Source organism: Mastigoproctus giganteus, chromosome 6 (genome assembly GCF_048544385.1).
Source record: "Mastigoproctus giganteus isolate SK-2022 chromosome 6, ASM4854438v1, whole genome shotgun sequence".
NCBI lineage: Eukaryota > Metazoa > Arthropoda > Arachnida > Uropygi > Thelyphonidae > Mastigoproctus > Mastigoproctus giganteus.
The window spans coordinates 137287115-137309405 of NC_143580.1; the positions used below are offsets into that span (position 1 = coordinate 137287115).

Here is a 22291-nt window from a genome sequence, read left to right on the forward strand (position 1 = left end):
CAAGAACCTGGATGTTAATAATCCGGGACGAAAATAAGTGGGTGGCGGCATGTGGCCCAGCAGAACATCGCTTTGGGCAATATTTAGCTGGGATGCCCTGGGTCTAGTAATCCATGTACCAGGCACTCTCAACACCATTCATCATCATATCGATCAAATAAAATCGTAGCTTGTTGGCCACCTTGTCTTAATTCTTCACCAAAATGTTAACTGCAATAAGAATCTCAAATTTACTTTTCTGATTTTTTGTTGTTGTAGGATTTTATCTGACTTAGACCAAATTGGGCCATTAATAAAAGGGAGTCAGAGGGCAGGGAACCCCTGGTTCCCTGCCCCCTGCCTGCGAAGTTGCCAGCTCTCAACATAAGAACACACAGTGCTATTGCGGTATATAGGGGAAACCCTGGAGACCCCAATTAAAACAAACACACCTTGAACTAAACATCATTACTGACCAGCTGCACCCTTTCATGGCAATGGTCTTCCCCTCTGGTGGTGCTGTCTTTCAGCTGGATAATGCCCAATGCCATACTTCCCGGATTGTTCAAGACTGGTTCACGGAACATGAGGAAGACTTCCCAGGGTTTTGCCCTAGCCTCCAAATTTCCCAGACATCAACCGCATTGAGCATATGTGGTTTTTGTTGGAACAGCAACTCCGATCTGCGACGTCTCAACCACGGACCTTACAGGAGTTAAAAGATCTGCTGGTTACATCTTGGTACCAGCTACCACAAGACACATTTAGAAATCTTATAGCATCCATGCCTCGCCGGGTACGAGCTGTTTTGGCTGCACATAGAGGACCAACATCATATTAGGTAGGTGGTCATAAATTTTGGCTCATCGGTGTATATCGCTATTGGGGATACATTAACTTCTAATCTCCCTTGGCATAAGCACATTCCAAATATTACTTCCTCTGCATTTAAATAATTATGTTTTCTCTTTTGCTCTCGGCGTTACTTTTCTTCAAAAGAGCTATTCGCTTTGTATAAATGGTAAATGCACCCTACCACAGAGTATTGTTCCCACATCTGAATCTGCCCCACCATGAAGTATATAAAACCTCTCTCAGGCTTCTAGATTCCATTCCAAAGAGGGCAGTTAGGCTAATTACTCGTCTCTAACAGTAGTAGTAGTAGTAGTAGTGGCATGTGATGCAAGAAAGCAAATGTATGAGCTTATGCAGCATCAGCCAAAAGAAAGAAAGAAAAAAAAATCACACCATTCCCTCCAAATGCCTGTCCAGTTCCTCCTTAAATTTATTCAACCTATCAACCTCCACAACGACAGATGAAAGTTTGTTCCGGCAATTAACCACCCGATGGCCAAAGGCAAATTTCCGCACATCTATTCTACATCTGTCCTTTCTTAATTTGAATTTATGCCCACTTAGGTTCGTAATCTGAACAAGTAGAAGGATCCCATCAGAATTCAGCATGCTCAACCCTTTCAAGGCCTAATACACCTCAATCAGATCACCGCACAGGTGCCTAGTCTCCAGCCACTGCAATTTGCAGAACTTAAGCCTCTCTTGGTAAGAGGATCCCTTCATTCCCCTCACCAATCTTGTTGCCCTTTTCTGTACACGCTCAAGCAAACTACACCCTTCCTAAAATGAGGCCTCCAGACCTGTACGCTGTATTCAAGGCGTGGCCTGACCATTGCCTTATAGAGAGGGACAATCACCTCCTTTTCCTTGCTAGCAAAATTCCTATATATCATTGACAAAACGCCATTACCTGCCATGGCTGCCTGTCTGCATTGCCCAGAAAACTTCATATCTGACTGCACAATTACTCCCAGGTCTTTTTCATTTTCTACCACCTTAAGTGTAGTACCAAACTGTTGGTACGTTTCTCTGGGGTTACTTCTACCCATATGCAGTATTTTGCATTTGCCAACATTAAACTTCAGTTGCCACTTCTTAGCCCATCTGCCCAAATTATCTAGATCCTGTTGCAGTAGCACACTGCCATTAACAACCGTGACAACCTTTGCATCATCTGCAAACTTCGACATTAAGCCTGATATACCTTCATCAATATCATTGATAAATATACAAAATAACAGCTGACCAGGCTAGCTAGGTGGATTAAGCGCTTGCCTAGCAACCCAAAGGTCGCGGGTTCGAATCCTCGGATCAAAGTACTGCAAAATCCTTGGGATGTGCATTATGGCCACAGAAGCCGATGCGTCAATAACTACCAAAGAAAAAAAAAAAAAACTGTGGACCCAACATCGAACCCTATGGGACTCCACTAATAACATTAGTCCACGAAGAGCAGCACCCATTGATTACCTTCTCCCACCCAACCATCCTTTTATCCATTGTAGCAACTTACCCTTAATACCATTCTACTCCAATTTGTAGTCTCTCCTCTCTGTCTCTTAGACGTTCTGTTTCTGCTGCATGCCTTTTTTATAGATATTTCTATTGGCACTGTTCTTCTGAATTGGCTTATATAATTCCAGCTCACTTCAAAATCAGTCTGAACACGTGCCACAAGCAGTCAACATCCCTTTATTGTCCAACCTGAAACTCAGAGAACCAACTTTTCGTCTTCTGCATTTATCCATTCAACTTCAGTTTTTTGGAACCTTCCTATAAGTATTTCCTTAAAATTACAATCTACAGAAGTTGAAGTCTAATATGAAGAAGTATCTTCTTTCAACTTCTTAACCTGTACACGATACTCAGTACTATATGTTCTAATACCTTTCGTGTTTGGGGTTTTCATAAAAAAATAAATAAAAGATACAAGAAACCCAGGGACTTACTGGCCAATCACCTGTCTCCCAACGATGTACAAGATCCTGGTCAGATGCATATGACTAAGATATCAGACCACTTGGAGAGCCAGATCATAATGGCAGAACAGTAGAAAGAATGCAAGCGGATGAGCAAAGGATGAAAGGAGAAATTAACCATATATTCCAGTTATTGAGCAAGCCTACAAGCAGGGCTGCACCAGGCTATATGGCTGCCCTGGTGCAAACTTCTTTTGCCACCCTGCTCCCGGCCACAGTCAATTTTCTTATATCAGTTTTTTTTTGGGAATTTAAAAAGAAATATTTCCAAAATATATAATTTTATTTTTTAACACAAAATAACATATTACGATGCATGAAATAAATGTTAAAAATAAAATAACGAAAATACATTAATTTGCTTTGGCTGCAGACAATGTTTCAGAGAAAGATTTGAAACTTTGTTGTTTAATATTGCCCACGTGAAGTATAGAAGAAAAAAAAAAAAAATACTGTATAAAGTTTTTTTCCTGTATAATTTAAAAAAAAAAATCAATTGTCTCAAAAGATATTTTTCCGCATCATTCACCACTAAATTCGAAGTATGGTGCGGCACGGTACGAAAAAGGCTCGGTGGGTTTGTTACTAAAAATTTTTTTTTATGAACACCGTTATATTTTCCTTTCATATTGGCGCCGTTGTCGTAGCCTTGCCCACACATTTTGAATATTAATGTAATATTTTTCCAAAAATTCTAAAATGAATGTAGTTAGCCCACTTCCAGTCGTATTTTCAATTTCACAGAACCAAAAAAAAAAAGTTCCTAATTTCAATTTTTTTGTTTCATGATTATAAATTACAAATCTTAAAATAATTGTAAATTTATCCTGATGACTGCCGTCAGGTGTACAATCTAAAATCAAAGAATAATATTTAGGTTCCTGCAACTTATCTACAATTTTTGTCCTTATACCATTTCCTATTATATTTAAAATATCATTTTGAATTTTGTATCCTAAATAACGTGTCATGTGAAGTTTATCACCTGAATAAGTTGAATGTTTTCCGATAAAGTTGAACCAAATTTGGCAATCATGTGCATTAATTGCGTTGTTATCGAATAATTTTGAATTCGTACCCCTTAAAGCCAAAGAGAACACTCTTTAATACTGATTGCCATCGTATTTTTTCTTGATTTATCAGAATTTGATGATGAGCACCAAATGTATTTTGTAATTCTAAGTTTTTGCGCAAATTAATTAATTTGTTAGTGAATTCAGCATGCATATTGCTCTTTTCGCGAATATTCAACTGTCTTGTTAAACGTTGCCAATCTTTGAATCCACCGTTTACAAGTGGAACTGAAACAGTACTATTTAAAAATAATTTACAATTATAAAAGACAGCATTTTGAGAAATCGAATGCAGTAACCAATCACGCGAAAGTGCTGCTCCATTTTGCAATTTTTTTAATGCTATATTCAATAGTATTGTTTCTTCTATTATCTTTATCTTTTGGAAAATCAAATTTTTTAATTGTTATATTTTGTTTTCAACTAACATCATTCTTATTTCATTATTTAAAATTGGTGACTCTTTACCGGCATCACTAAGTGAAACTAACTGATCTTGTTTACCACCATTGTGATCTTCACTTTCCTCTTCATCCGAATTTGCATCTAGTGTTTCTTGCTGAATTGGAATGTCAACATCTTGAACAGGTGATAATTCATGTGTTTCAGCTGCTTCATCAGTAGTAGTAAAGCTACAGGAAATCGAAGTTGATGGACCTGGCTGTGGCTGGATGTCCAGAAACCTGATTAATCGAACTTGTTGCTTTTTTATTTTTTATTTTTATTTGGTCGCTTTTCATTTTTTTTTTTTTTTTTTTCTGTACTCACCAGAGTCGTTTCCTTCCTCAGACATCTGAGAAATCTTGAAAACAAAAGTTCTAAATTTAAAATTCATTATTTGTTAATATCAAATATGACAAAACATTCTATACATTGAACTTTTAGTATCCTTAGTCATTTTTTTGTTTTGGTGTTTACAGAACATTGGTCTTTACTGCCTCTTAGTCTCTGCACCCTGGTGCAGTACACCAGAAACCAAACTATTATTTTTAGGCCATCCGAATAATAAAATTAATCTCCTGTGAAGTGTCTTATGTCTGTTGTGTGTTCCATGGTCGATTTGTGGTTTCCTTCATGAAAAACCTTGCTATCTACACCTGAGATTGATTAACTCAGCCATGGAGTGAAAAAACTCATTAAAGTTCCTCGCGTCATCGACGGGATTCGAACCCACGCCTTTTCCACCCGGTGAAGATACCACTGTGCTACCCATGCAGACTGGCATGGTACACCACTTGTACCACCAGGTTGGTGTGGCTTTGCCTACAAGAAGCACTGTGACCTGTACATGGCCTAATCTGATTACTGAAAGGCCTTTGCCTCCAAACCTGAGCTGGCCAATAGAGACCCTGAAGATCTACAGTCAGCCAGACAGTGACAAACTTCTTAGAAGCAACGATGGCAAAATGCAGAACCACCATTAAGGTCGAGAACATCATAGCTAGACCAATCACCCTCAGGAGAGGATTATTTCAGCAAGATGCTCTGAGCCCACTGTGGTTCTGTCAAGTTATCACCCCATTATCTACCATGCTCAACAGCAGCAAGTATGGATATAACCTCAAAGTAAGAAGGAAAAACCTGTACACCCACTTGATGTAGATGGATGACATCAAGTTGCTGAACTCTCTGGATCACCGAAGAATTCAGCAATGATATCAGGATGGAATTTGGTCTAGACATGAAAGATTGCATCAGCGGAAATTAGTCAGCCAAAATTACCAGGTGGACTGGTAAAGAGACCGAAGCCACGATGGAGGGAGAGACCTACAAATAGCATTAGCATTAGCAGAGGCATATGATGCAAGAAAGCAAGCTTATTCAGCATCAGCCAAAAAAAACAAAAAAAAAAACCCACTCCCATTTCACCCCTCCGTTCGTTCGAAATACCTGTCCAGTTGAGCTTTAAATTTGTTTAGGCTATCAACTTCAACAACAAGTGATGGAAGTCGGTTCCACCAACCAACCACCCGCTGGCCAAAGGCAAATTTCCTCACATCTATCCGACATCCATCCTTCTTCAATTTGAATTTATGCCCTCTGAGGTGATTATTCTGAGAAAGATGAAGAATCCCATTGGCATTGAGCATGCTCAAACCATTCAAAGCCTTATACACCTCTATCAGATCACCTCGCCGGTGCCTAGTCTCCAAACTCTGTAATTTGCAAAACTTAAGCCTTTCTTCGTAAGAGCAACCCTTTGTTCCATTTACTAATCTTGTTGCCCTTCTCTGTACCCGTTCCAGCAGCTCTACATCCTTCTTGAAATGAGGCCTCCAGACCTGTATACAGTACTCAAGATGTGGCCTTACCATTGCCTTATACAAGGGAATAATCACCTCCTTATCCCTGCTAGAAAAATTCCTGTATATCATTGACAAGACACCATGAGCTACTCTTGCAGCTCGTCTGCACTGCTCAGAGAACTTCATATCTGCCTGCACAATTACCCCCAGGTCCTTTTCATTCTCCACCACTGTCAGTGTAGTACCGCAGAGTTGATACGTTGCTCTGGGGTTACTGTTTCCCATATGCAGCACTTTACATTTGTCGATGTTAAACCTCATTTGCCACCTCTCAGCCCATCTGTTCAACCTTTCCAGATCCTGTTGCAGCAGCATAGCGTCAGTATTGTCCTTAACGACCCTGCCAACCTTTGTATCATCTGCAAACTTGGACATTAAACTTGATATCCCATCATCAATATCATTCATAAACACCGAAAACAACAACGGACCCAACACTGAACCTTGAGGAACTCCACTAATAACATTAGTCCACGTTGAGCAGTGTCCATTGATTACCACTCTGTCTTCTGCCACTCAACCATCCCCTTATCCATAGCAGCAATTTGCCTCCAATGCCACACTGCTCCAATTTGTGCAGCAGTCTTCCATGTGCAACAGTATCAAAAGCCTTTCTAAGATCCAAATATATAATATCAAAGTTATTCCCTGCATCCAGTTCTTTTGTGACTACATCATAGTATCCAATCAAATTGGTCAGGCAAGACCTGCCCTTAACAAAACCATGCTGCGTCTGAGCTATAACTGAATTCTTGTCTAGATGATCCTGCAGTGCTTCTTTAACCAGTGCCTCCATTAATTTACCTGGAACAGAAGTTAAACTAACAGGTCTATAATTACTTGTGTCAGCCTTTGATCCTCCTTTGTGAATTGGGGTTACATTTGCACATCTCCAGTCTATGGGTACCTCCCCTGAGTCCAAAGAAGCTCTCATAATTATGGCTAGGGGTTTGCATACTTCCTTTGCTGCCTCCTTTAATATAACTGGATAGATCCCATCTACCCCAGGTGCCTTTTTTATGTTTATCCTCAACAATCTCTCCTCCACTTTCCTCTCAGTTATTACAAAATCATCCAGCTCACTGCCAATGTTTACTTTACCTACATCATTCTCCTTCCTGAATAACTCCTCATGCGTGAATGTAGATGCAAAATACTCGTTTAGATTGTTAGCCACCTGAGCAGGATCCTCAACTGTTGAACCATCAATATCCAGTGGACCAATCTGATTCATCCCTTTCCTTTTCGAGTTCAAGTATGTAAAGAACTCTTTTCTGTTTTTCTTTGCATCCTTTGCCAAGGATTTTTCATAGTCTGCCTAATCTCCTTTGTAACTTGGTTACAGACCAACTTATATCTATCATAGGCTTCCATGTCACCCATTAATTTGTATGTATCCCATGCATTTTTCTTCTCTGCCACATGTCTCATTAGTTCATCTGACAACCATTTAGGCCTAAACCTTGAACAATATTTCTTAGTTGGTATGTAAAGCCTGGTAGCCTCCAAGATTAGTTCCTTGAATGCTTCCCATTTTGAGTTTGCTGTTGGTAACATCATCAGTTGGTCCCACTGTATAGAATTTAAATACTGTCTCAGACCATCATAGTCGCCTTTACGAAAACAAAAACCCTTCCCTTTACCTCTGATGGTAGTTACCTCCTTGAGTAAATCCCACTTCAACACACTGTGATCACTGCCACCTAGTGGTTCATTTATCTGCAGGTTCTGCAGGTACCTGGAGATGATGCAGGCTCAGCAGTAACAGCATAAGGAAATCAAGGCCTGCCTGCCTGACTGCAAAACACAACCACTCAGTAGCCTGCTGAAAGCAAAGTTGAACATAAGGTATAAGGTATGTTCGTGTCAGACGGCACCTGGGATTTCTCCCATCTCCGCATGTGTTTCGCTGTATCGAGGACAGTACACTGTCAAGCCAGAGCAAAGTTGAACAGAGGGATCACAGTTAAAGCCATAAACACCTATGGAGTTCCAGTGCTAACATACTCATTCAGGATCATAGATTGGACTAACACTGAGCTGGAGGATATAACAAGAAATACAAGGACAATGATGACCAAGAACGGCCAACACTACCCGAAGTCAGCCATGGAGAGACTGACAATAGGTCAGAAAGAGGGAGGAAGTGGACTAGATAGACTTCATCAAGCAACAGAAAACGATAGCTAACCTGAAGAATTATTTCCAGAGAAACACAGCACTCTACCAGGCCATAAGGAAGATACACAAGTGGCATGCCCCACTTTACCTGAGCAAGGAGTCCCCTCCCACCCAGAAGGCACAAACGAAGCTAGAAAGACAGGCAAAGAAGACACTCCATGGCAGACACTACAATTACCTCCATCAAAATCATAGATAAAATGACTTCCAATGCATGGCTCACAAGCAGGACGTTCTTTCGTGAGATTATCATGGCCAGATAGTGTATGTTTATGTTTGCTTAGTGTGGGTTATGTTGTTCGTCTGGCTGCTTAGCCTAGGGTACGTGAAACACTTCTGACCTCTAGTTATTGTCACTGGACCAGGGCATTAGAGAAATAGTACTCTGTTGGCCGACCCCAGGGGTAGTCTCAGCTTCTCAGGGTGGGCACATAAAAAAAAAAAAAATGAATGGTATTTAGAGTGAAAAGCGGAATCCTCCAGATTAAGGAAGGAAGATAGATAGATATGGAATAAAGACGGGGTTTCCTGGGATGGGAGAGCCCACTCAGCCTCAGGAAAGTTGTGGTCAGGTACCCCACAAAGTCATGTCGCTGGTATGCTCCTACATTTGTCAAAAAACCAAAACTTATGTTAGGGTCACCCGTTAAGTTGTTACATATACCCAGGTGTATTGTGTCTGTAAATTGCATGCATTCTCAGGTTGATTTGCCTGTTTTGCTGAACGAAAAACCTGTTTCTGGGGAAAAAACCTTTCTATCTACGCCTGAGACCAACTCACTCGGCCACGGAGTGAAAAAAGCCCATCAAAGTTCCTCACATCACTGACAGGATTCGAACCAGGGCCCTTTCAACCCGGTGTGGGGAGGACAGTGACAATGCCACCCAAATTTTCAAAGCCAAATTACCCGACCCACCCCTTGAGGAGTATTCAGGTAAGACCCTACCCAAGTAAGGTTAGAAGCCATCCCGCACCTCAAAAGTAGAGGTGCTAGCAGGTGAGTGGATCCCACACTAGGCAAGGGCCCAGTGCCACAGTTAAATCTTCAGCCATAGGGAATTTGTGAGCAGTGTTCCTCGTTGAGTAGGACGAGTCATCTCACTGTATTAGAGGAGGAGTGGAAGGAGATTACTGAAAATAGAGGATTGTTTGGAGTTCTTTTTTCCCACGTAGAGAAGTCTTTCAGGGGTGGTGGGTTTGTAAGAGTATTTCCTTGTATGAAAGTAGATTCCCGTTGTGGCAGGATAAAGATCAATATCCTGTCGGTGGTTTGTTTGGTTCTGTTCAGATGTTCTGTAAGTTGGGTTTGGGTCTATTATGAGATGGGGTATGCTGTATAGCTTGCTTTAGGTGGGCTTGATGCATTTCAAATACTATCTGAGCAAAAGTAGTGAAGGCTTTGTAGTTAGTTTTGTCAGTGACATAGCAATGTTCTTGCCCACAGAACATTGCTATGTGACTGTGGTGCCATCAGCGATGAACATGGTGAGTGCTTCCATCAAGACATCACAGCAATGGAACAAAGATACAAAAGCAAATGGAGTGCCACCACGTTAGCTGATTATTGCTGGATAGTAGAAAGGGTTGCTCCCGAAGCTGAATACAAGCAAAATTCAAAAAGGTCCTGTGTTTGATACAGGTACGTTCGTAGCTACATCTTACTGCCATATAAATAAAAAAATACCTTGTATAAATATAAAAAACTATTTTTTTTCGAAAACAAGAGCCAATCTGCCAGTTTAAGCACTATTTCCACATTTAGCACTCCAAAATGTATAAAGTAAACTTACTTTCATGCCTGTAACAAGATATGACCTAAAATTTGTTGTTCAGTGTAATTGTAAAGTTGTTAATAAATCCAAACTGAACTTTTAAAAGGACAACGCTAGAAAACTTTTTCATACAAATGGTGGCCCAGCCGTTGTGGTATTTTGTTAAAGCTAACAGGAACCTCTATCCGTCCATACTTCCACAGCCCTTATTCCTGATGGTTCCATTGCATCTTTATTAAAAAGGTAGAGCTAATTTATTTGTATCTTATTTTTCCAAAACTCTAAAACTAATTACATTGGTAAATATCCTACCATACCAAATGCATTCCAATTCAATGCCTCACTATTCAAGACTATGACATTATTCAAGAGAATCTTGAATAATTCTGGATGCTAGGCAATCTCATAATGGAATTTCTTTACTTGCTCTTAAAACCATACTCCCAAGTTAACTCTTGTTTTGCTATAGCTTTTTTTTTTTTTTTTACATTGTCTTATTTTCATTGGTGTTCTGTATGGAAATCAGCCAATACCCAGTCATTTCCTTCCTTTCTAACTGCACTTAATTGTTTTCAAATTAGTGGAGAAATCCATCAATCACTGCTTTTTTCAAAATTTCTTTAAAAAAGAAAATCACCAATACAGATTGCTTAGTTTCAATCTAGGCACTTTGATATCTTGGCTTATCCACATATTACCCATCTTTTTCTAAATCCATGAAAAAGTTTGGGGTACACTTTGATATCTTGGCTTATCCACATATTACCCATCTTTTTCTAAATCCATGAAAAAGTTTGGGGTGGGAGAAGTAAAGGTGTTGCTCTGATCATTTTAAGACATTCAATTGTGTTTAGCAAAGTTTTCTAAGCAGACTTCCATTTTTCTGGTTTGCCTGCAGATTTTGGTAGACAGTTTTTTCTCCAACTGCTGTGTGTTGGTAGATTGCTTCCTGTTTTCTAGCTTCTTAAATAATCCTATGCTGGAGTTTCCTAAGTGTCATATTCTATTCTTTCCCCTGACTAATTATTTTCTTAATTTCATTAGCATATGATGCAAGAAAGCAAGCTGATACAGCGTCAAAAAAAAAAACCCTCCCGTTTCACCATTCTTTTCCTCCAATAGTTTGTCTAGTTCTTCGATGAATTCATTTAAACTACCAACTTCCACAACAGCGGATGGAAGTTTGTTCCAACAATCAACCATCCATTGACTAAAAGTCAAACTTCCACACATCTATTCTGCAACCACCCTTCCTCAGTCCTATCCAGTTTTGCTAATGATTACATTACATTCCACTTTGTAGGTTGAAACTCTGCTCTGCACAAACAGCTACAACTTCTTGAATATCCGGCACCAGTTTCTTAAATTTTGACGTTCACAAAAGAGAGAGAGAGAGAGAGAGAGAGAGACAGAGGTTCTATCTTTCACACTTAGAACTTTTTCCATACAGCTCCTGAATATATAATGTATCAATCTTAAATCTACCCCACAATGAAATATTGTTCTCAGCAGGAGTGGCATCTACAAAATCTCTCTGAAATCTACCCTACTTATTATAAATTAATATTTAATAATATAGAAAAGTTAAACATTCTATGGATTCTTCACAAAACTCACTCCACTACCCCACAGACATTTTGTTTCCTCTGCATGCCTTTTCTAAATATATTTCTATGGCCACTGTTTTGAATTAGAAACTGTAATTTACCTTTTTTCCTTCCAACCCAATTCAAACTTGCATGAGCTAGTCAACATCCATTCATATTTAACCTCTAAAATGAACCTTTTTTCTTTCATTCATTCACAAGGGAGAGAAAGTATATGTACTAGTTCTGCTCTTTGAAACAACCTTCTTTTATATGTCTTTTGCAATCTCTAGAAATTTAAGTTCAATGTCAATTAGTACCTTCTACATGATCAACCTTCAACCCAAAACCTGAGAGGCTCACATCACAGTCCTGAGTGCTGGATATCATCATTCTTCTCTTTCTTGGTGATTCCCTTCTACTTCTGACTCTTGTTCTCGTTCTCTCTCTCTCTCAGCTGGTGCTTCTTCTTGCACCATATGGCTAATAATAATAATAAAAATTACAGATTCCAATATCTTTTGTTCCCCATCACTAAATTTTTTTATCGTTTTTTACTTTAGTCTTCCACATATCTGCTGATGGTGTAATGAATTACAACTAGAAGAAATGAAGTTGACAATGATAAACAGGTATAAAACATTTTTTGTATTATGTTATTGAAACAGGAGTTTTTTTTTTTGAAACATTACAAATACAATAGGGTCAAAAAAAAAATCATTTTTATGTGAACGAAGCAAAATACAGCATTGCATATGGGTAGTAGAGAAATATATTGTCTGTATGTTATAGTGATTTTGTGTATATGTAGTGATTTTACTCTTGCAGGGGCATTCCCAGGGTATGTGCACCCAGGTGCTAATAAATCGGGTGAACCCCCCTTACAATTTTCTTCATATGTGCATGTAAGTTTCAAGTTTTCAGGTGCCCCTTGAACATTGGCACCCGGGTGCAGTGCACCCCTTGCGCCCTCGAGACAGCCTGCCCCTGTACTCTTGTTTTTTAAATTAAGACTTCAATTTAAAGATTTATGAACTTCATTTACAGTAATCCTATATGGCTTTCTTTACAATAAAATAAATGCTTTCCATAGTTATTATATATAGCTACAGGACAACACATGTAAAGACTTGAAAATGTGAACATACAATCTGACAACTTATATTCTTGATTAAAAATAACTTATAAAAAAAAAAAAAAAAAAAACAATTTTCACATAATGAGCTAGAATATTATCAAAAAATTTTCAGATGCATTCACAAAAATTTCTGGGAAGACGACTTTTGAAGCTTTTCAGTATCAATTTTGATTTCAGCAGGGCTTGCCTTATGACATCTTTGTGAACTAGAAATTGCTGGTCTTACTTGTTGGGTTATATTTTTCTGAAAAGGATGATGCGAAGCATCTGAAGAAGGCCACCCAGCATATTCCTCTGCATTTTGTTTTCTTTCTTTTTCCTCCTAAAACCAAAATTAAATTGCAAAATTAGATCCTACAAACATTAATATAAAGGGAATACCAACTATGCCATGTTCTTAATTAAATAACAATTATCACTGATGATTTCAGAAATAATCACATTTTCACACTGAGTGACTAGAGGTTATTCCACGTTACAATTTGTCTAAACATGGATACTGCAATCAGAGTAACATCACAGCTCCAGCTGAAAAACATGCCACACAAAATGCCAAGAATTCAATTTAAACTAGGTATATAAAGTATGTGATGTGAAAATGAAAACTGTTTTGCTAGGAGGAGAGAGGTCAAGATGGAATACATAGCAATTTAACTTATTCGGCAGACTATTTCATTGTTGTTATTTTAATTCCTGAATTGATTATTAAATGTTTTAGCTAGAGCTTTTCTTTACAGTAATCACCTCTTAATCCATGTAGTTGAAGGTATCAAATACAAGTGAAATGAAATAAAAATTGAAATTAAAGTTAAAAATGCTCCAAGGAAAAAAAAAACAAGGGCACCACTCTTTGCTCAGGTGTCATATATAATTAAACTGTAATATGAGCCATTTGGCTTATATCCCAATTTAATTTTGTATGACAACCTGAGAAAAAAGTGGTGCACTTGTTCTTTTTTTCTTGGGGAATTTTTTAATTTAATTTCAATATTTATTTCATTTCACTTGTATTTGATACCTTGAACTACACGGATTAAGAGGCGAGCACTGTAAAAAACAAACTCCAGCAAAAAAAAATTAATGATGAAAACAATGGTGATATAAGGCCTTGCTAAAATCAATAGTGTTTAATTCCTGAAATGTTCGTGTACAGCTTGTCTTAACTCAACTGCTATTTTATCAGAGCACATGTTAGTCTTCGGCCCTTCTTAAGCTGTCCTTTTAATGCATGCAAAGCTTTATATGTAACAGAGATGGCGAACCAATGGTACTCATGGCACACACCGAAAAATCTACTGGCACAAGGCCATTAATAAATAAATTTTCCCTCAAATAAAAAATATATTTTTATTTCACAATGAACTTGTTTCATGATTTTTCAGGTACATCTTCTAGGATGTACATCTTCATCTAGGATGTAAAAGCTGAAGTGTGACTTGTGTACAAAATATTGCAGCAAAGTTCTCATTAGAAAATTTCAAGTAGTAGTTGTGGCAAACGATGCAAGAAAGCAAGGTTATGTGGCATTAGCAACAAAAAAAAAAAAAAAAAACCTACACACTTTATTCATCCATAACCTCAAAGTTTGTCTGGTTCTTCCTTAAATCTTTATTCAAACCATTCATTTCCACAACAACAGACAGAAGCCTGTCCCAGCAATCAACCACCCATTGGCTGAAGGCAAATTTCCCCATATCTATTCTGCAACTATTCTTCCCAAATTCGAATTTATGCACCCTCATGTGCATAGTCTGAGCAAAAGGAAGAATGCCATCAACATTAAGCTTACTCAATCCATCCAAAGCCTTAAATATCTCAATCAGATCTCCCCACATGTGCCTATTCTCCGGATGCTGCAATTTGAAGGACATAAGCCTTTCTCAGTAAGAGCACCCTTTTGTTTCCCTCACCAATCTCATTGCCCTTCTCTGTACCCGCTCAAGCAGCTCTACATCCTTCCTAAAACTATGCCTCCAAACCTATATTCAGCACTCAACATGTGGCCTGGCTCGCCATTGCCTTGGAATAATCACCTCCCTGCTAGAAAAATTCCTGTATATCATTGACATTGAGAAAACCCCATGTGCTGTCCTGGCAGCCTGTCAGCACTTCTCAGAGAATTTCATATCTGACTGCGCAATTACTCCAGTTCTTTTTCCGCTACCCTGAGTGTACCACACAGTTGGTACATTAATCTGGGATTACTGCTACCCCATATACAGTACTTTGCTTTTGACAATGTTAAACCTCAGTTACCATTTCTCACCCCAACTGCCTAATTTTTCTAGATCTTGTTGCAGTAGCACACACTGTCATTAATGTCATTAACTACCCTGCCAACCTTCATATCATCTGAAAACTTAGACATTAAGACTGATATACCTTCATCAATATTATTAATAAACACAAAAAACAACAATGGGCCCAACAGCAAATGCTGGGGGAATCAACCAACAACACTCCAGCAGGAGAGGTGTTCATTGATAACCACTCTCTGTTATCTGCCACTCAACCATCTCTTTATCGATATCTGTAAGTTTCCCTTAATACCACACTGCTCCAATTTGTACAGCAGTCTTTCATATGCAACAGTATTGAAAGTTTCCTGAAATCCAAGTATATGATATCAAAATTATTTTTTTTGCATCCAATTCCTTTGTCACTGCATCATAGCACCAGTCAAATTGGCCAGACAAGATTTCCCTTGGCAAACCCATGTGTAACTGAAATATAATTGCATTCCATCTAGATGGTCCTGCATTACTTCTTTAACCAGTGAGTCCATTATTTTCCCTAGAACAGAAGTTAAGCTAATAGGTCTGTAACTGCTCATGTCACTCTTTGATTCCTTTTTATGAACCCCCTTTACATATATAGTAGAAAGGTCACACACTAGTAAGACTTTTGTGGATTTATTGGATGATTGTTTTCTGTAGCAGAATGTTTGAAAGGCAACCAGAGAGGGTAATACTTCCGATCTGGTTATCAGCAGTGATTATTCGTGTATTAAGAATTTGCAGATAAAGGAACCACTAGGTGGCAGTGATCACAGTGTACTGATGTGAGATTTACTTAAAGATATAATTACCATCAGGGGTAAAGGAAAGGGTTTTTGCTTCTGTAAAGGTGAGTACAGTGGTCTCAGACAGTTTTTAAATTCTGTACAGTGTTATCAACTGACGATGTTACCAACAGTAAATTCTAAGTGGGAAGGAATTAATTCAATGAATTAATCGTGGAAGCTACTAAAAGTTTCATACCTATTAAGAAATACTGTTCCAAGGTTTAGGCCTAAATGGTTATCAAATGAACTAATGAGACTCGTGACAGAGAAGAAAAATGCATGGGATTCATATAAATTATCAAGCGACTCAGAAGCCTATGACAGATATAAGCTAGTCTGTAATCAGGTCACAAAGGAGGTTAGGCAGGCGAAAGAACATTACGAGAAATCTTTGGCAAAGGATGCTAAGAAAAACAGCAAGGATTTCTTTACTTATATAAACTCTAAAAGGAAGGGGATAAATCTGATTGGTCCACTTAATATCAATGGTTCGACTGTTGATGATCCTGCTCAGATAGCAAACAAACTGAATGAGTATTTTGCATCTACATTCACACATGAGGAGTTATTAACGTTTGAAAATGCCAGAAGGTTATCAAATTGTAGCAGGGTGCTTAATGATTTTGTAATACTGAGAGCAAAGTGGAGGAGAAATTGTTGAAGTTAAACATAAGAAAGGCACCTGGGGTGGATGGGATCTATTCAGTTATATTAAATGAGGTGGCAAAGCAATAATTATGAGAGCATCCTTGGACTCAGGGGAGATCCCTACGGACTGGAGTTGTGCAAATGTATCCCCAATTCACAAAGGGGGATCGAAGAGTGACACGAGTAATTACAGACCAGTTAGTTTAATTTCTGTTCTGGGTAAAATAATGGAGTCACTGGTTAAAGATGCATTGCAAGATCATCTAGACAAGACTGCAGCAATAATTCAGACACAGCATGGGTTTGTTAAGGGAAAGTCTTGTCTGACAAATTTGATAGGATATTATGATGTGGTTACAAAGGAACTGGATGTAAAAAATAATTTTGATATCATATATTTGGATTTCAGGAAAGATTTTGACACGGTTGTGCACAGAAAACTATTGTACAAATTGGAGCAGAATGGTATTAAGGGTAAGTTGCTACAATGGATAAAAGGATGGTTGAGTGGGAGAAGGCAGAGGGTGGTAATCAATGGGTGCTGCTCTTCATGGACTAATGTTATTAGTGACGTCACACAGGGTTCGGTGTTGGGTTTACTGTTGTTTTGTATATTTATCAATGATATTGATGAAGGTATATCAGGCTTAGTGTCAACGTTTGCAGATGATACAGAGGTTGGCAGAGTTGTTAATGACAGTAATGGCAGTGTGCTACAGCAACAGGATCTAGATAATTTGGGCAGAAGTGGCAACTGAAGTTTAACCTTGACAAATGCAAAGTACTGTGTATGGGTAGAAGTAACCCCAGAGAAATGTACCAACTGTGTGGTACTACACTTAAGGTGGTAGAAAATGAAAAAGACCTGGGAGTAATTGGGCAATCAGATATGAAGTTTTCTGAGCAATGCAGACAGGCTGCCAGGGCAGGTCATGGAGTTTTGTCAATGATATATAGGAATTTTGCTAGCAGGGAAAAGGAGGTGATTGTCCCTCCGTATAAGGCAATGGTCAGTCCACACCTTGAGTACTGCATACAGGTCTGGAGGCCTCATTTTAGGAAGGATGTAGATTTGCTTGAGCGTGTACAGAGAAGGACAACAAGATTGGTGAGGGGAATGAAGGGATCCTCTTACCAAGATTGTTTGTTTCGGGATTTATTAGGCGCATCGGCAACTATGGCCATAGTGCGCCACTCTTACCAAGGGAGGCTGAAGTTCTGCAAATTGCAGTGGTTGGAGACTAGGCACCTGCACGGTGATCTGATTGAGGTGTATAAGGCCTTGAATGGGTTGAGCACGCTGAATTCTGATGGGATCCTTCCACTTGTTCACAGATTACGAACCTAAGGGAGCATAAATTCAAATTAAAAAAAGACAGATGTAGAACAGATGTGCGGAAATTTGCCTTTAGCCAGCGGGTATTTAATTGCTGGAACAAACTTCCATCTGTCGTTGTGGAAGTTGATAGGTTAAATAAATTTAAGGAGGAACTGGACAGGCATTTGGAGGGAATGTTGTGATCTTTTTTTTTTTTTTTTTTTTGGCTGATGCTGCATAAGCTCATACATTTGCTTTCTTGCATCACATGCCACTACTACTTAATGGTAATAACACTAATTTTTGGAAATTAGGTAGAGTGTAATATTTGACATTATTTAGACAACAAACATTTACTTCTTACCATTTCTACCATTCGTTTGTATTCCTCTATTTCATATTGGAACTTGGGGGCTGTGATACCTAAGTAATATGCCAGATATCCACCAAAATAGTCACAAACTGCAATAAACATAACTACATTCAATGATGAAGAAATAAAGTACCAAATAAAAAAAGAATAATATAAGGTTATCCATTTATCATACAATTCACTGTGTTGGTGTACAGAGGTAATTATCTAAACAGAGTGAAAGATGTCATGAAGGTGCTGGCGTGATGAGGTGGCAGAAGATAGGCTCATTTGGGACACCACTAGTATTTAAAAGTAGTCCACTTATTAGTGAAATATGTAACGTGGGTTTTTCTATTTGTTCTGTACCATTATTTGTAGGATACACTTAAGAATAAGGCTTGCAGAAATAGCCTACATATTCTAGATAAACTGAAACAGAACACCAAGAACTGCATACACACTATGAATGAACATACATTGCTGTTCAGTGAAACTGCCCCATCTAGAAAATATGTACAGATTTATATGAAAATCTGCATGCATAATTGACATATATGGACTAAACAATTGGCATGTGAAATAACATCCTGTTATTTCCCATGCAACAGTACAACTGCGATTCATGTGGATCATGATGGCCAAATTGTCAGACTGTTGGCAACAAGTACAAAAATCACAGCTCTAGTGGGATCAGAATTAGATTAATGGACTGCTGACTAGTAACCAACAGTAGATATGCTAGTAAGAGATAGTTGATATGCTTCCCATTTTCTTACTCAATTTGCCATATTTCAGACATCATAATGCCATCCCTGTATGCATCTGGGTGGGACACAGCAGACAACCAAGTGGGCTGTCTGCTATCCCTCTGATGACATTCCACTATTATCAGCATTTACAGTGCAAGGAGAGCACTGTTAGGAGACAAGAATGGCACTGTGTTGTCCAGTGATTAATCACATTTCTCTTTGTGATCAAGTGACTGCTATCAAAGTCTGGAGACACAATGGGAACAGGTAATTCAGTCTACATTAGGATGCAGCATACCAAGCTAATAACTGGAAGAATGATATGAGGAGCCATCAGTTACAATAGCTGTTCACTACCATTAGCAAAACATTACATTGAAACTATTCATTCTAAGACCAGTGTTCCTGACTTTTTTATGCCCCATCTCAAGCATAGTTTTAGGCAGGACAATTCCCACTGACACACAGCTCTTATATCCTTACAGTGCCTACATGATATACATATGCTTCCTTGGTCTGCACGTTCACTAGATCTGTCACTCTTCACACATTTGGGATATTCACTGACCTCCACCTCTCATCCCTCTACCACTGTTGCACAACTCACAGTCCAAGTGCAAGACATAGCTCTATGTTCACCATGATAATATTTGCCACCTTTGATTCCTACTGATGTTTGGCTGCTTGTATCACTGTTCACAGAGACCATACTTCAAATTGATGTGCAACCTATTTTCTTACATAAACACTGCTGAACTGATAACATAAACTTAATAATTTCTTTTTTACATCAATATCCATCACTCAACTTTATTTTGAGCTCAACTCATGCACTCATTTTAAGTGGAGAAATTTCAGTGATGAGCAGCGTGCAAGGTGGACATTTCCGGTATGTCCTTGTTTTTTTTTTTATACTCCAGCACAAACACCAGGTTACAGGAGTTTACAATAAATTACAAATACAATCGCTAAGCACATTTAGCAGTCATGGGCTTGAATCACAATCTACTAAAAGAGCATGTACTACTGCAGTCTCGATCCTGAGCACTCTGCTACATCATGCTTTTATATCTCGTAACAGTCTGAATTGTGATGTGATTTATTGTCTGGACATGATATATGTTAATTTTGTTGTTGTTGTTGTTGTTGTTATTTGGTTTTTAGGAGCATTAGCAACTAAGGCCATATTGCTCCGGGATATGCGGTGGTCATTCCCTGACCTTTCCGCATCCTCCGTATTTGGTGGTGACGGGCTCGAACCCCGGTCTAATCAAGAAGCGTGTGCTGCGCACTGCTGCTCCTTCCCACCTGGCTACAGAGGCGCCTATGTTAATTTTACTTTATGGCATGTGATTCATATGACTTTGAATCTGTATATAATATAATATGTATGTATGTATATAATGGATTTGCCAGTTTCTGGCTAAGGGCCACTTGTTAATAAAAATGTAAAAAAATGAAATATATTTTAATTGAATAATTTTGTATATGCTTACTTAAAAAGAAACGAAGAAATGTAATGATGGAGTGTACAAGTATATAATAAAGTCCATACTGCACTAGAAAATAAATCCCACTGACAACATATGGCTGTATTTTATATTAAAATACAGACATAGAACTGTTTACCAGATCAGTGTACTTTCAAACATTTAGGTTATCAAGAATATTTTTTTTATGTGGATTTCTGTTTGGATTCTTTGTTAGACAAACTGATCATCACTGCTTCAAGAAAGGTACTATTGCAGATTTTGCTTTCTACAGAAATGTTGAATCAAAGTTTTATTTTATTTTTTCCTTACCTGACAAAATATTTATGTCAGCATTGCTATAAATAATTGTTAAAATTCCAAGACTCACTTTGGATAATTTGTTATATTTCAAGCTTCCATGTGCACTTTAATTCCCCGACTAAGAGCCACCGTATCAATTCTTTCTTCTATCCTAATAGCATCCGGCAGGTTTTTCACAATGAAATTGACATATAAATATCTAGTTCTTTATCTTCAATGATATTTAAAAGTACTGGAAACTTGTGTGTGTGTGTGTGTGTGTGTGTGTGTGTGTGTGTGTGTGTGTGTGTGTGTGTGTGTGTGTGTGTGTGTGTGTGTGTGTGTGTTGTGAAATTGATTCGTTTTAATTTAGTTTAAAAAACTTGTTTACTGAATTGGTTTTACAAGTATGATGGCACTTAAGTTGAAATTAAATATTATTTAACTTCATACTTCCAAAAACTCAGTTGGCAACTTGCTACCTATGAACTCTGAAAAGAGTAGACTGCTAAGAATGATTTAGCATTCTGCTCTTTTCAAACAGCAGGAAAATGATTTAGCTTTAGAAATTCGCGACAGAATGTCAGCTTACTATTAAGCTACATTCACAATTACCATATGCATTCATAAGGTCACAGAGCTTCTGATATGAGTGTACTAAATAATTTTTTGATGTAACGATAGCCTTATATAATGGGATTATGACGTCCTTATCTCTACTAACAACTGTTCGATAAATCATCGATAAGACACCATGGGCTTTCCTTGCAACCATCAACTACAATGCTCAGAGAACTTCATGTCTGACCGTATCGTAATACCCAAGTCCCTTTCCTCCACTACTGGCTTTAGTTCAACTCCGCCAAGTGTATGTTATTTTGGGGTTACTGTTCCCCAGGTGCAATACCTTACACTTTGCTGGATTAAAGCATAGCTGCCATTTTTCTGACCATCCCTGAAGTCTATCTAGGTCATTCTGAAGAAGCTCTGCTTGGAGGCGATCATTAACTACTCTACCGATCTTTACATTATCTGCAAATTTAGATATAAAGCCTTCTATCCCTTCATTGATGTCATGAAAAAAAAAAACAACAGTGGTCCTAATACTGATCCTTGGGAAACCCCACTTCTTACATCAACCCAATCTGAGGAATAACCATTTATCACAACCCTCTGCCTCATGCCCTGAAGACATTCGGCTATCCACCTAAGGACTTTCCATGCAATTCCAACCTGTTCCAGCTTATAAAGTAACTGCTCATGTGGGAATGAGTCAAATGCTTTGCTGAAATTCAAATAAACAATGCCAAAATTATTCCCTAAGTTCAGCTCTTGAGTGATCATGTCAAAATAGCTAACCAGATTATTAAGCACGATTTTCCTTTTACAAAACCATGATGAGTATCATTCAAAATTCCATTTCTTTCTAAATGATCCTGAATTCCACCCTTGATCATAGTTTCCATGATATTCCCTACTACTGAAGTTAGACTAACCGGCCGATAATTTCACACT

General features: G+C 38.3%; 1 protein-coding gene across 1 annotated transcript in view; it reads right to left on the reverse strand.

The window, feature by feature from the left end:
* Positions 1 to 12962: 12962 nt before the first annotated feature.
* Positions 12963 to 22291, reverse strand: part of LOC150084606 (uncharacterized) — a 72984-nt gene continuing 63655 nt past the window's right edge. The window contains exons 4-5 of the mRNA XM_090375347.1: positions 18265 to 18362; positions 12963 to 13192 (exon numbers count right to left, since the gene is read on the reverse strand). Coding sequence (XP_090231473.1) covers positions 12989 to 13192; positions 18265 to 18362 — 302 coding nt within the window. The 3' untranslated portion in view covers positions 12963 to 12988. The remainder of the gene's footprint in view (positions 13193 to 18264; positions 18363 to 22291) is intronic.